The sequence below is a fragment of the Nelusetta ayraudi genome, unplaced genomic scaffold (assembly GCF_046127955.1).
Source record: "Nelusetta ayraudi isolate G7.1 ecotype Tasmania unplaced genomic scaffold, CSIRO-AGI_Nayr_v1 ptg000011l, whole genome shotgun sequence".
Taxonomy (NCBI): Eukaryota; Metazoa; Chordata; class Actinopteri; order Tetraodontiformes; family Monacanthidae; genus Nelusetta; species Nelusetta ayraudi.
This window is the reverse complement of record NW_027466061.1, coordinates 13,493,883-13,508,596: the sequence shown is the minus strand read 5'-3', so window position 1 is coordinate 13,508,596 and position 14,714 is coordinate 13,493,883. Positions and strand designations below refer to the sequence as shown.

The 14,714-nt window shown below is 41.6% G+C and overlaps 2 protein-coding genes across 3 annotated transcripts; both read right to left on the bottom strand.

Annotated features, from left to right (window-relative positions):
• Positions 1-3,504: 3,504 nt before the first annotated feature.
• On the bottom strand, positions 3,505-10,595 carry fzr1a (fizzy/cell division cycle 20 related 1a). 2 transcript variants are annotated; one of them, XM_076021169.1, is made up of 14 exons: positions 10,577-10,595; positions 9,175-9,248; positions 8,469-8,597; positions 8,243-8,306; positions 7,804-7,934; positions 6,745-6,830; positions 6,472-6,655; positions 6,217-6,282; positions 5,852-5,954; positions 5,555-5,739; positions 5,253-5,486; positions 5,015-5,119; positions 4,790-4,882; positions 3,505-4,709 (listed from the first exon to the last, which is right to left on the bottom strand). In XM_076021169.1, exons 2-14 carry the CDS (start codon positions 9,241-9,243, stop codon positions 4,668-4,670), a joined length of 1,491 nt encoding a protein of 496 aa, XP_075877284.1. In that variant the 5' UTR covers positions 9,244-9,248; positions 10,577-10,595; the 3' UTR covers positions 3,505-4,667. The 2 variants fall into 2 exon arrangements, with proteins under 2 accessions (XP_075877284.1, XP_075877283.1); XM_076021168.1 differs by lacking the exon at positions 10,577-10,595 and adding an exon at positions 10,250-10,437.
• A 115-nt stretch (positions 10,596-10,710) lies between these two features.
• plekhj1 (pleckstrin homology domain containing, family J member 1) lies at positions 10,711-14,006 on the bottom strand. The gene is made up of 6 exons (XM_076021183.1): positions 13,537-14,006; positions 13,338-13,405; positions 13,172-13,238; positions 12,690-12,780; positions 12,505-12,568; positions 10,711-12,394 (listed from the first exon to the last, which is right to left on the bottom strand). Exons 1-6 carry the CDS (start codon positions 13,628-13,630, stop codon positions 12,302-12,304), a joined length of 477 nt encoding a protein of 158 aa, XP_075877298.1. The 5' UTR covers positions 13,631-14,006; the 3' UTR covers positions 10,711-12,301.
• Positions 14,007-14,714: the final 708 nt, after the last annotated feature.

Here is a 14,714-nt window from a genome sequence, read left to right as displayed (position 1 = left end):
CATCATCATTATCGCATCCTGTATCCCGAACCTTCCCGAGGAAAGCCAGGCTCACAACAGCACTAAATCAACGCAGGCTTCCCCTGTGCATGTGCGTGTGTCTCAAATATAATTGAATTAAACTGAGAGATCAAGATTATGCATCCAATTAATCGTTATGGAAAACAAGAGAGGGAGCGGTGTTGACATTTGCCTACAGGCTATTGAAAATTGTGTGTGTGTGTGTGGGGGGGGGTCACATAAATTACTTTGGAATATAAATGGCTTTTTTTTTTTTAAAAAAAAACTTCAATTATATCCCGTTCCAACGTACACTCACACGTTGCATGACTCTCCTTTTGCAAGTTTGAAAGCCCTTGTTGTCAACACTGCACTCACAATCTCTGGACTATAACCTTCATATACACATGTTTCTACCACAACATCCTAATACAATAGCAAACAAACTATAAACAGCATTTTCGTTGATTTTTTTTTTTTTCATGACCTTGGTGTCCTACAGATGCAGAGGGGTTTCCTTTGGGTTATTTTTACCTTAACTGTTATCACCCAGAAACCAAAATGTGAAGACAGCCAAGTGCTTGACAGCCAAGACTGTGCTGGCAAAATATCACCACATTAATAATTGCACTTCTTTTTTATCCCTAGAATAAAAGAACTGGGTCGACATGGTGGTGCGGTGGTAAGCGCTGTCACCTCACAACAAGAAGATTGCGGGTTCGCGGGAATTATGTAGAGATTGCATGTTCTCCCTGTGTCTGCTCTCCAGGTTCTCCGGCTTCCTCCTACAGTCCAAAACCATCTGTGTGAAGCAAATCGGAAACTCTAAATTGTCCGTAGGTGTGTGTAAGAGTTTCAATGGTTGTTTGTCTCTTTGTGTCCTTGCGTTGAACTGGCCACTTGTCCAGGGTGTCACCCTGCCTTCGCCCTATGACAGCTGGGATAGGCTCCAGCAGACCCCCGCAGGAGGGAGCAGGTATAGAAAATGGATGTTTGGACGAAAGAACTCTCATTAAGTCCAACAGCAGCAACTCTACATCTTAACAATCTGTTATAAGCAATGTGATGTGTTTGGTGTCGTAAACAGAAAACTAATCATTTTTAAATGAGACAAATAATTTGAGCAATCTTCGCCACAGGCTTTAATTTAACTTTCATTTTTACTTTGGGGTAAGGCACTAAAATACAACCCCATGCCTGAAACACTGCCGCTTTCAAGGCCCAACGTGATATTTTCCACGGATTTTTTTATTTTAATAAAATGAAAAATTACAAGCTATGATTGAATCTGGATTTTGCTCAGATCATCACAGTTTGCATGAAACTGATCTCCCTCCTATTTATGCAGAGGTGATGCAGGGTCTTTGTGGTCAGCGTCTCTGAGCCCTGTTGTGTCTGACTAAATGAGTCGAGAGAAGCCTGGCTGCTTGGTGGCTTTATTTTTCACAAAAGCCTTGTACCTTTGATATCCCTGCATGCCAGTTATCAATGCAACTCATGAGTCGGGCTTAGTGAGGAACGTCAGGAAGCTCCTGTTGCCTGTGTTAGGGGCTTAAGTTGTATAATGAACATCAGTCTCTGCACCTCTTGATAGAAACATCAGGAGGTGGGATTAGGCGTATTAGTGCTCACCCTCTGTTCTCCCCTCTGCTTTTAGGGTTTAACGTTAACATCTCGCTTCTGAGAGCCACAGATGAGCCAGAGGACTATGCTGCATTTCCGCCTCTCAGGTGATTTAGCTGGTCACAACAATGAGTTATGTGCATGTTATTTGGATTTCACTGTAGCAGAGCGTGTGACAAAAGGCTGTGGGAACAAAGGTAGAGATGCAGGCCCAAAGAGCTCTTCCAGGACCCATGCAAAAATCTGCTTGGTAATGTGTGTCAAATAAAGATTTATCTATCGATAGATATAATTTTAGATCATTAAGGTTCAACAACGGTGGTTAAACTCTGAAACTGTGTTACCCCTCATCTTATTTTTTGTCAAAAGAAATGAATCTTTAGCAAGATCATAGTGGCACAAAAATGGTACAGAGGTCTGAATATTAATTTATTGTTGTTTTCAAATTACAAAATCGTCAAACCACAGAATATGCTTACAAATTTGGCTTGTTTGTATGATAAAAGCAACTGTTGCCGGAATGTATTTAAACAATAACATGCTGTTTCCTGGAGCGCTTAGCGCAAGGTTTTTGGAAGTTGTGAGGGGTTCAAAGTCCCAAAAGAACAATATACATAATATTATTTTTCTTCATTACAGTGGTAATCAAGACCAAGTCTGGTTTTATAGATTCTGGCAAGAACCACAGGAGCAAAGTCATTTACAATTCCCTCTTTTCCTCTATGTAATCAAAAACCTGAAGCTATTGTTTGCGCTGATGATAATAATAAAATAATATCTGTTTCAAAATGTGTTAAAGTTAGGGGACTGCAGGCCAGAGGGCACAGGCAGAGGTGTCGGAGCTCTGGGAGGTGGTGCTCAACGTTCATTATCATTTCTGCTCAAGGTTAAATCTGAACATCTGTGGGCTGGACTGGTAACACAATAATGCAAACCTCTGTGCAACAAGAGGGTCATGTGGGAGATGGAGTGTCCATAGGAACCTGATTTGCTGTTGTTGTTTTTCATTGCAATATGCAATGAAAAATGTTTCACCCAAAATAACCTGCTTAGTTTTGAATATGTGTTTGATTTGCAGCAGTGCAGCTCTTGAGTTAAGAAGGGGCTCTCCTGGCAATCCTTGCAAGTTTTCAGCAAAGATGTTTTCTTTGTTGATTCACAAGCGGGACCGATTGAAAATGTTCGCACATCATCCTCTGCAGGAACAAAATGCATTGCATTGTGGTGGAAGTGGTCAGCTCGCCTGTTTCCTAAGGAATCCAATAATATATGTCTGCAGACCCGCTGTTGATCCCTCATTTCTAGATACCGTGTTTTTCGACAGTGCCACCTATCGGACAATGGCAAGACTGCAACTACATCAAGTCATAAAGCTATATTGAATATTACTATTTGGTTTGGGTTACGGCGGAGGTGATAGTAGCGACCCCGTTTCAAGCACAATTTCTGAGAGGGTTTGTTCCAGTATCTAAAATAACACGTCACCATTGCTACGTTATTTAATGCAACAGGCTCTCTAACGATTTGCTTGGGGAAAATGATTTGAGAACAGCAGATAGTCCTGTCTTACACATCCTGACTCGGAAGAACAAATGAAGGGCTTTGAGTCGGCTGTTGTGTGTTAGCTGTAGCTGTCAGAAGCAAAAACATCACCTTAAACACACAAGGTCATGTGTTTGCAGTATTTTCACTAAGGTAGGCCGTACTTCAAACATATATAAGCGTTACTAGAATGCACAGTGGGTTATTTCTAACTCAAAATAAGACTGGGCTGCACGTCTGCATAACTAATCATAGCCACCGTTATTTCAGCGCTTCAGGGCAGCATACTGATTTTATGACACCCATTCTGAAGTTATTGGACAATAAAATGGCAAGAGCTTACGGTACAAGATACGCTCATTTAATTGTTGATAATCCCTCAGTACAGAAATATTGTTGTTTTATTTTTGAAACATTCTTTCTGTTAGATGGCAGCATTGTCTTGATTCTGATGTGGCAATAAAAGAACTGTCTGTACAATATGCCTGTAAAATTGCCCAGGAAAAAAAACCAAAAAAAACATTTTTGTAGAGGAACCTTTGTACAAAACACAATAGCATTCACTTAAATGTGCCTGCTGCCTCAATTATTCAGCAAGGGGAAAATGAGGAGAGTAATGCTGCAGATGATAAAAAAAAAAGTAGATAGTATTGGATTCAAATAGAAATAACCTTGAATGGCAAAAGCCAAAATACCGTAGTCTTGAATGGTCAGGCGGACAGTAAAGGGTTAAAACAAAACTCAAATGTTTTCCAATCTTTGCTTTTGACTTTTTAAATTTAGTAGAAAATAACCAAAATGTTTTTCTGTTTATCTTCCAGTCTGAAAAACAGACAATGAGAATTTAGACTAGAACTGTACCATAATTGTTAGTTGTTAATTGATAGTTGTTCCAAAGTAAAATTATTTCTAAGAGAAGTCAATATTTGGTATGAATAATGTATTGTTACAGAAAAGACACCAGCTGTACAAGATTGTTTTTCCTATCGGTGTACACAAAAGATTTTTAGCAAAATAATATACCGGCTGTTTAAGGTTTATGCCCTTTTTTTTTGCTTATGCTTATTTTTTCAAACTGCAAATCAAAACAAAGCCACAACACGCTCACAGATAAGACCAAAACCTGCATTTACACAACTAAAAACCTTTTTCAAAACAAACACACCCGGAGGAGTACACGTTAAAACAAAAGAAAATAAATAAATCAAAAAGAAAGACCATTTGGCAGGTTAAAATTAATTGTCTGTAAACAAATGGGAAAAAAAATGATCCCCGTCATCAGAGATCACTGTTCTGCTGGAGGCTTCATCCCTCTGAAGGAAGTGGGAAACTGTCCTAAGCATGTGTCCAGGGCAGAACAACTAAAATGGAATCATGGGACGACGGGACTCTGACGATCACTGGGGTGAAAACAAAAAGACGGGCCCGTTTACAGCTGGACACATGCAAACATGAGGCTTCTTCCTGGATTCATTCCGCCCGTCAAGCAGAGGAGCGGCTCACTACCGGATCCTGGTGAAGAGGTTCAGCACCGACACGGATTCCTACAGATAAGGACAGGAGTGAGATGACCTGCTGCTGACAATGAGGGAGATATCAGAAACATGATGCAAGGAAACATCACCTTCGTGGACCTCATCTTGCTAAAGACGTTCCAGAAGCGAAGCGTTTCGTCCCCGGCTCCCGTCACAATGGCCTCGCCATCAGGAGACATGGCCTGCATGGAAGACTCAGTTAGCCGCTGAAGGTACAACAGTCCAACGCTTTCAGTTCAGCTCCCAATCTGGAGACACTTCATTAAACGACTGTACCGCATGGAGAAATGTATGAAGACACTGCGCACACTAACCAGGTAGAGAACTCTGTATGAATGTCCAGTGAGTTTGGCCACTTGGGTGAGAGAGGGATACTTCCACACCAGGATCTGGTTCTGGGAATATCCATGCGTGCTCACCTGAAAAACACGGAAAACACTTTTAAAGGAGCTGTGTTGCCTGAAATCAAGCCGTCTGCAGAAGATGAACAATTCAAAAGAAATTAAGCATTGACCAGCAGCAGCAGAGCATCTCATGGATGGGCAGACTCACCAGCTCGTTGGTGTGCTTGGACCAGGCTAGGTTGCAGACCTGTGAGCCGGTGTCGGTGCACTGCAGCGGCTGACCCGTCAGTGTGTTCCAGAAGCGGATGCAGCGGTCGGCGGTGCCGCCTCCCGAGGCCAGCAGGCCGTGCTGGTGAGGAGACCAAGCGATGGCCTTGACGGCTGCCAAGTGCTCCGTGTACTGCTGCACCGGGACGACGCTGGAGTGGTTCCACACCAGCAGCTGCAGGCAGAGTTTAGTCAGAAGGGCGCGTAGCTATGGACTCGTAGGCGAGACTCACGTCAACGCACCTTGTTGTCATTTCCGCCCGAGGCGAGCAGCTGGTGGTCTGTGCTCCACTTGAGGCCACACACCTCCTGCCTGTGTCCCTGGAGACGGCGCTCCGACTGGAGAGGTGGCGCTCGGGTGTCGCGCTGCAGGATCACCCGATCGCGACTCCCAGACGACAGCTGGTCGGCATTCCACGCCAGCGCACCTGGCGACAGGGAGGCACGGCGGACCCGTTATGGTTTGCGAGTCGACGCTGTACTTTAATGAAGGTTCTGGTGTTTCACTGCAGGAACCGTCTCTCCAGTCTCCACACTTACCCACTCGAGCCGTGTGGCCTTCGAGCACAGAGAGCTTCTTTCCTGCTGCTGCATCCCATATTTGAACATAGCCTTTATGAGTCCCCACGGCCACCAGGTTTCCCTAACAACCGAGAGCACACTCTGAATATCACACCACCGAAAGAAAAGCCCGCAAGGACCAAAAACGGCTTTTGAACGGGGGACTATATTTACACATCCAGCACCAACCTCCTAAATGAGGAAAGGTAAGAATCATTTTTGTCTGCACACATTTCAAAGAACATTCCTGGACTTCGATTTTAGGCTACTTTATTATCAAAATTCGGTTTATATAATCTTATAATCTGACAACAGTCTGATGGGACGACAGCAGGAAGACCCACCCTCTCTGACCAGCCAACAGACGTTACAGAATCTCCTTCAACAGAAAGGTCACACAGACGCGTCACCTGAGGAGACGGACAAGAGACCAAGAGCAAAAATTGAAAGCAGTCCTGTTATAAACCATAACATGAAAGAGTTTGCAACACACACACACACACACACACACACACACACACACACACACACACACACACACACACACACACACACACACACACACACACACACACACACACACACACACACACACACACCTGGCTTGTGCAGGCACTCCACAGGTAGACACACGTGCCAAGTCCCACGCTGAGGACGTTCAGCGAAGACCAGTCCACGAGGTTGAGGTAGAAGTCGTCCTGAAGCTCTGGAGCGTCCAGCACTTTGAAGGGAATCTTAGATATTTTGCGTGTGGGTTTCCGTGGTGACCGCAACAGTTTCTGGCTGCAGTGACAAAAAAATTGCTGCGTCATCGTGCAGAAAAAACACAAAAACAAAATAAACTTAAGAGGTTAAAAAGGAAAAGGCATAACCTGTTGCTGCTGACTGGTGACAGAGAATAAGGAGAGACTGTGTTTCCATCCTCTTCAGGAAGAGCCCTCTTTGTACTCAGAGAATACTGGAGACACAAACAGCTGATCAGAGATGTGACGGACAAAACAGGTCTTTAAAATAGGGCCGGCCACACACCGTGCACCTCTGACAATCATCAAAGTTGACAGCAAGCTAGACGTTTGCTGCGTTCAGACTGGACACTGAAAACATAGTAACTATAATCCTACGACCAAAAGGTTGTAGGACAGAAAAAGTCTCCTGCATCATTTCAATCAGCTGATTAGTCAATAGTTACGCGTTTCCATTAGCCCTAGAATAGCGCAAAATCTAAATATCGCAATAAAAAACTGGAAATGGAAACACCTAAAATTCTCAAATATCGCTCAAGGGTTTTTATGCTCATGAGGTGGTTTTTGAAACGCATCAATACAGAGGTATTTCGCAAAAGTGGAATGGAAACACTTTTTTTTCTTCTTCGCATTTACGCGTCACCGGACGTGACATAAGGGGGTCATGTGACCAGTTCACTTCAAGTGAAAATTGCGCGTTATGTTTGGACGGAGGAGGAGACGGAATACTTTTTTTTTTTTTTTTTACAAGTCATCAAAGAGAAAAACATAACCGCCATTCTTGACAGCAAACAAATGTAAACAAAGAAAAGCAAACGTAATTCTCGTAAATCTCACGGGACGAGATTTTACGAGAATTACGGCTTACGCGCTTCACGACATTCAATGGTAACACTTGCAAATCGCAATTGTACTTTGTCAAAATTTTAGAAATATCGCTTTATTTTGTGAAAAACTGATGGAAACGCAGCTACTGTGAGTGTTGCCACAGTCATCGCGCATTTCTGACGTTCCCCAGATTGTATCACAGGCTACATTTTGTCGCCAGACGACCGCAACAGTCGTCCACAAACCTTTTCGACAGTGTGACGCAAGACCCCCGATAAACATCGTCACAGTTTTCTCATGACGGTCCACTTTCAACTGCACAGTGCGTTGCCACCCTATAGGCATGTGAGCTGTATTTACACTAAAAAGGCTCCTCTTGGCTGGAGTAGATGGCTGCAGGCGGCGGTCTTCTGACTGGGGGTCCTGGACCTTCTCTATGCCGGCTCCCAGCAGCTCGTTCTTCAGCAGAGCCGAGTACGCCAGGCCGTCGGCTGCAGGTGGAGGAAGACAAGAGAGGAAATCAGACCAGGATGTCAAAGTAATGAAGTTCAAACACTCAGCCCGCTCTGATATTTCTGAACTTTTCCAGCTGTAGAAGATCAGATAGAATTCTCAACAGGGTTCTCTGGCCCTTTTAGGCTGTCTGCATGAGACAAGGTCAGACAACTCTGTTAAACTAGAGCAGACAGTCAACTGAGGATGGGGGATATAACATCAGTACATTAAACTAATTTTTATAGACATTATGGCATAATTTTCTTCCAGCGCTTGCCTTTTGACATGAAAGAGGATTAATTACCTTTGTTGCTGTCTGCTGTGCCATCTTTAGTCTTCCTGTTCTGATTGTGAGGCTTTTCAATTTCCTGCAGCAGAAAAAGGGATAAATCATTATTCCTGAAAGAATCTTAAAGAAGAAAAATGCTGCTGCCTGGTACATTTCCCCATCAGCCACCGTCAACCCTGAACACTGTTCTTTTAACAGGAGAGACAGCGACGCCGTCCTTGCTGTGTTGCAGCAGACTCACATTGATGCGATGGAAGTTGACACTCCAGTTGGCTCCGGCCCGGGAAGGAATATAACGATCGCCGTGCTTGCTGGGGGATGACAGGGGGGAGCTTGTGGGTGTCAGAGCGCGCATCGCTCCTATGGCTTTCTACACGAAGAACAGAAGAGGAGGAAAGTGTTTATTGACTGAGAGCCAAAGCCGGGATGTGACAACTTGAAAACGGAACAGGAAGATTATTCAGCAGGCAGATGGCGCGCTGGTTTGTGGCGTTAACAACAGAAGGCTGCGTTCAAGAATCTCCCGTCATTTGGCCGCTGAGGCCTGTTATCACTAAGCTCTCTGACACTGGCAAGTTAAAAGAGGACCAGTCTGTTCAACTGCTGATTCTTTAAAACAATTAGAGTGACACCCTCTCCGCCCTCATTAGGTCCTTCGCTAGTTAGCAGCCTCAAAAGCTTTTGGGATTTTACTTAATGTACAAAGAGGTTTTACATGAACAACAAATAACAAAACCTGTTAGTACCACTAAACCCACATACTCTGAAGATCAAGATGTTTGCTGTGTGACACTCAACAAGAGAAAATATTTTTAGTCAACAAGGTGGTGTGGCCTTTTAATTACAAATCGTTTATTATGAGAGAAACAAACTACAGACCTCAAGAAATCCATCCAATTTCTCTCAAACAATACTAAAGGTGTAAGTGTGTGTATTGTTTTACTTACTATGGGGCTTGCATTTTCATTCTGGATGTTGATCTGCCTGAGCAGCCTACACTCGTAGTCCTGATCCATGATGCCTGATGAAAACAGGAGGAAAGATTAACCGACAAAATTCCTTAATCGGCAGAGATTTTGGTGCGCACATCTTAATGAAGGATTCAGTCATTTCACAGTAATGATCCGTTGGATTCTAATAACTGGGAGGCAGGAAAGCCTCTGAGCCAAATATTTACCGCTTTTGAATGTTATTGTTGTTATACCTGGTATCTCATTTGATACAGTAATAATAACTAAATTACTTTTGTAAAACAATGTGGGAAACAAATAAATGTTGGTGATGAAAAAGCCCCAAAGTCACAACTTTTCAAAGTGGAGGAAGAACAAAGGAATTTTCATGAAAACATAATCAGGAATTTATAATTATTTCAATTGATTATATGGCACAACGATGCACTTGGGTGAAGCAAAGCTGTCTGAGCAGTTGTTGTTGTTGTTTTTACATTTAACTGTATACTTTTTAATCGGACATCAGCAAAACCCAAGACAGATAACGTCAAGTGTTTAATGTCGACCAGAATCTTAAACCACGCCTGTTTATTTTAAAGCAAAACAAATAACCGAACATTGCGGCTAAATTCGCTTCGTCAACGATCCACACGTTACAATGCAAGCGACGTCGTGTCTGGTCGTGGAACTTCGAATTTAATTTGCTGCCTTTTCCCCAGCAATCTGATGCCTTTCCTTTGCAAATATTTCAGACAAAATCAGCTGCGGTCGTCTTTTTCCCAACAATATCCCACCAAACCGGAAACTTAAAATGAAGCAATGGGTCTGATTGACATGTAGCTCCAATTAAAAAAAACAACCAAAAAAAGACCCACGGATTATGTTGGCTATATCTGGCTTCCAACGCAGACCATAAAACGTGTGAAAAATTTACTCGATACGATCAACAAATATACAGCGACAGGCTAAAGCTAACGCTTCATCTCCTGGCTGACCTACGATAAGCTCGCGCTAGAGCTAATAGCATTAGCAGCATTGTTTGGAGACGATCTTTACTGGCATGAACACGTACCGTGCCCCGATAAGAGGTCCTTCACACGCAATCCTCGCCTCTCTTTATGTCTCGTACTGATTCCAGTAGAAATGTGCTGATTAGTGACGTCTACTCCCTAAAATAAGATTGGAAAACACAAGCGTTTTCTGTTGCCGAACGTTGGTGGTCCCTTCGCTAAGCATCACGGGAAGTGAGTGACGTAGCTGTTTTTGAATCGCACATTGCGCGTTGCTAAGGAAACATGTCACAATCGCAGTACCTCTCAGCCAGATGAGTAGAAAATAGAAGAAGACACCTTAGTGCAGGGGTGGGCAAACCTTTTTAGCAACTAGCCACATGACAGACCTGCATCGAGTCGGCGGGCCACGGAAGTTTTGTTGTTGCGGACAGAGACGCAGCGGGCCGTAGTTTGCCTATGCCTACCCTAGTGTATCATAAACAACTGACCCTGATTGACAGGGCACTCATTGAGACATGAGCCAAATTATCAATGCTCACTTTATTCTAGTTGATGCGTCTCATTAATTTACAATATTAATAGATGGCTATAATGGAATATAAAAAGTGAATCTTACCATGCTAAGTGCAAAAGTGAAAAAATACAAACACATTCACTATTTCATTAAATGTCTGTGGATCTCTAACAACATAGTTATTCATTTTAGGATACAGCAAACCACATACCGAAGAAAAAACAAATACCCCTGTCTTAGAACTGGCATCAACCATTTTACAACTGCTCTAAAAAGTCTGTATAGTATTTAAAGACCCAGTGTGTAAGATTTCATGGCTTAGTGGCATGAAATGAAGTAAAAACAAAGATTAATGATTTTGGTTGGAAAAGGTCACTAAAAATAAATAATTTGTGCATTTTCATTAAAGAGCAAGCCCACCTTTGAGTAGCAGACAATGGTGTTCCAACATCAACATACAGTAGCAAATAGTAACAAATGAAATGGGACATCCGAAAATGGTATTAACATTTGTTGTTTCAACATTTGTAATGTGATATCTTGCCAGGTGATGGCACTAAATCTTATACACAGGGCCTTTAAAATGTCCAGGGTCTGGTAACCCAACACGTCTAATAGCTTACGAAAGAAGAAACAGAGTCAAAGTGCTACAAAAAAGATACAGCAGTTTCAAGTAAATTATTGAAATAAACCCAGAAATGTGCAAATGTATTGGTAAAACAAAAACAACCTGGGCAAGATGGTCACTGCATACAGAAATAGTGAATGCCACCCCCACCCCAAAAAAACAAAACAAAAACCCAACAACAAACAAACAAGTAAAACAACTGGTGGCTCAAATAAGCAGATTAATAGGCCCAATGCAATTTAAAACACAACAGTACATTATGCCAAAATGGGTATGCAGGATTGAGGCTAATGTAGAAATAAAAAATAGTGGCACATGGAAAACTACTTGAGTCTTGGGCATAATTTCAGTTTTTGCTCTGATCTCAAAAGTTAGGGATATGTTATTTATTTCTTCATTAGTCTAGGAAAAACATGTGATTTAATTGTGAATCCATTTTAAATTGCCATACACTAGACGAAAGGCCAGGAGTTCAAAAACATAATTTGAAATGGAGATTTTGTGAATTTTTGTGTATTGGAAACTCCAATTAACTTTTAAATTCTATCCATCCATGCATGATTTGCTCAAGTGTGGGAATTCACTATCGGCTTAACTTACACCACACAGTTCTACTGTGCGTTGAGCCTCAGTAGTCCTGAAAGATAGTCGACGGTTCTAAAAATCACATTACATTTTATGATAAATTAAGTAGAATTGTTTCAACATATAAAGTAGTACATCCCAGTAAACAGGACAAGGACATATTTCCTACATAGAAGAAATTATCATGTTATTATGCATACCCCTAAAGTCCAGGCATTAAGGATCCATTTTCAGTCCGATAAGACACTATCCACATTGAGTGACGCTTGGATGTTAAGAAATACAGTATGTGGTCGTGAAGAGGCCATGATTTTCAAACCACTGAGGAATGCTAGAGTAAAAGTCTTGACTAAAACACTAATGAGACAAAAAGACAACACTGAACTACAGGGAGGAGGTATCTCTTGATGCAAGTTGCAGGCCATTGCTGACCTGGAAGCGTGTTTCATCTGATATTCCGTACTGCTCCAAAGGATCCTACAGAAGGCATCAATTCACAAGCTTTATCACAATTTTAATATTGTATTTTATATCTATCATACTCATTGGAAAATGTGACACTTTTCTGACATTTTAAAGGCTCTCACCTTGCCAGTCAGCCTGTGGATTTCAGTCCTATAAAATATCAGGTTTTTCCTCATAAACTCATAACTGCAAGAGATTGACAAAATATTTAACATGCATAAGGCAGGACAACATTTCAATATACTTGAGGTCCCACATTATATTAAGGCCTTGGACCTAAACCATATTTTACGGTCTACGGACTTACCTGGCTTTAACGATAGCGTCCATCCACTCATTACACTGCTCTTCAGAGTCACATTCAAACAAATACTTTCTTTCTGCTTCATCCAGAAATGCTTCAAATACATAAAAAAACAGTCACTCAGACACATGTAGTAAAAAACAAAAAGCAAAAACATTAAAAGAAACATAAAGATCCTAACACACCATACACTACAGCAGAAAAAAACAGCACAGCTCTAAGGGTGGTGCATTTAGAAATTCTAAAAGCAATTAGTCCCATCCAAACATTTTATTTGTACATTTTGTAGAATGTCTAACATGATTTCAATGCAGTATTTTAGCCGCTGCAGAGGATGGGATTAGAGGGAGGTGGATGATTTACTGTGCCTTCCACTGAAAGGAACCGAAAGGATGAGGAATAGATGTCTCCTCCATTATACTGACTAATGAGGATTCTTGACTAAACAACGAACAACGTCAATGTCTAAGGATAGTGCAGCTCACCAATAGAGAAGGTTGGACCTTCCTCTTTCTCAACCCGACATTGTTCCAGCAGCAAGGCTCCAATCGGCTGACGAGGGTGGAAAAAGGGAAAAACAAGTTGGATGATGTCCTATAAACAGTGTGATTACTTTTCATGCACACATCTGTGCATGCTAATTTCACTGACCTCCTCCTCATCCGTCCGGAAGTAAAAAAGGAAATTGACGACGAGTTTCACCAGCCTCTTCTTCACAACTACGCGTCAGAAACCGGAAGTGAGACGAAACTTTCACTGTCTGACTACCACAGCGTCTAAAATGCTATTGCAAGCCGAGCTACAGTAAAACAAAAGGGGCAGACGGTCGGTGTGTAGTATTTTTTGTTACCGTCTCCTTTCTTGGGTCCTCGCATTCCCAGCTCGGCCGCCTTCTCGGAGGGCTGGCGGCTCAGAGACACCAGCTCCTTCTCGTTGAACCGCATCACGGTCACCCACGTAGTACACGAAACGAATTGGTGGCGGGCAGTTTTAGCTACGACCGAACCATTCTCCGTGTCAGACACTTCTATTAATTAGATGAAAAAGCAATGAAAACTAAAAGCGGACGACCGAGTCGACTAAATGTCACGGCTTGCAGCCTTCAAAATTTGGCGGATTGTATTTGAACGTTTCTCTTTCCAGGCTAACCCAGCCGCTCCGGACGTCTTCCTAGCAAACAGGAAGCACCGTGATACGGTCCAAAGGTGAAATAAAATTCGCCGTGTTTCCTCTTTTACAGACGGCTGACCGTAATGTCACTGCAAGTCGAGGAAAACTTTCATTTTGTCATACGGGAAGGAAACCACCCGTAAAAGAGGCAGTGTCAATGGATACGCCTCATTGTTGTACGGAAATCATCGAGGGTTAAAATAGGATATCGTGAAAGTTGGAAACAATTCATGTGACTGAACTACGTTGTCTCATTATAATTGATTGGGGTATTGTTTCAATTAAAAAATATTTTTAATTATTTTTAATTTTTAAATTGTTGTTGTTGTTTTTATTATGTGTTTAGTAACTGCATTTTTTAAGTTAGATATCGTAGAAATTGCAATTCTGATAATGCTTATAAATTACAGAAGTATCATTATATCAGACTGGAATCATGAATGGAAAATATGGGGAATATGTAAGTGATATGCGCATAATTCAATATTTTTCAATTTATGTGTACTTACCAAAGTACACATAAACTAAACATTACCCGAATGATTGCTGCTTGCAATCATCTGTATTGACTGATGTAGAAGGGGAAAAACTGTCAGGTTTTTATTTGCCAAGTGAATTATTATTATTATTATTATTATTATTATTATTATTATTATTATTATTATTATTATTATTATTATTATTATTATTTAATTCTCTAAAAACTTCTACCCAAATTGTTGGACTAAAATATATATGTCAGAGGGGCTGATTTTCTTTCTATTAAAATAATGCAACTAATCGAATTGAGCATAATTTTGACAGTTGTCACTCGTTTGACAACCAAAAACTTCGGTAACTATCAAAAATCCATGTAAG

What these genes read in the sequence shown, in the direction of transcription:
- fzr1a (XM_076021169.1), bottom strand. Translation starts at nt 9,243, where the DNA reads ATGGATCAGGACTACGAGTGTAGGCTGCTCAGGCAGATCAACATCCAG. An exon ending in TCACCAGTCAGCAGCAACAG is followed by an intron (nt 6,656 to 6,744) that starts GTTATGCCTTTT and finishes TTGTCACTGCAG; the next exon opens with CCAGAAACTGTTGCGGTCAC. An exon ending in CTGTTGGCTGGTCAGAGAGG is followed by an intron (nt 5,955 to 6,216) that starts GTGGGTCTTCCT and finishes CTCGGTTGTTAG; the next exon opens with GGAAACCTGGTGGCCGTGGG.
- plekhj1 (XM_076021183.1), bottom strand. Translation starts at nt 13,630, where the DNA reads ATGCGGTTCAACGAGAAGGAGCTGGTGTCTCTGAGCCGCCAGCCCTCC. An exon ending in TCCGGACGGATGAGGAGGAG is followed by an intron (nt 13,239 to 13,337) that starts GTCAGTGAAATT and finishes CACCCTCGTCAG; the next exon opens with CCGATTGGAGCCTTGCTGCT. An exon ending in AGGTCCAACCTTCTCTATTG is followed by an intron (nt 12,781 to 13,171) that starts GTGAGCTGCACT and finishes ATGTATTTGAAG; the next exon opens with CATTTCTGGATGAAGCAGAA.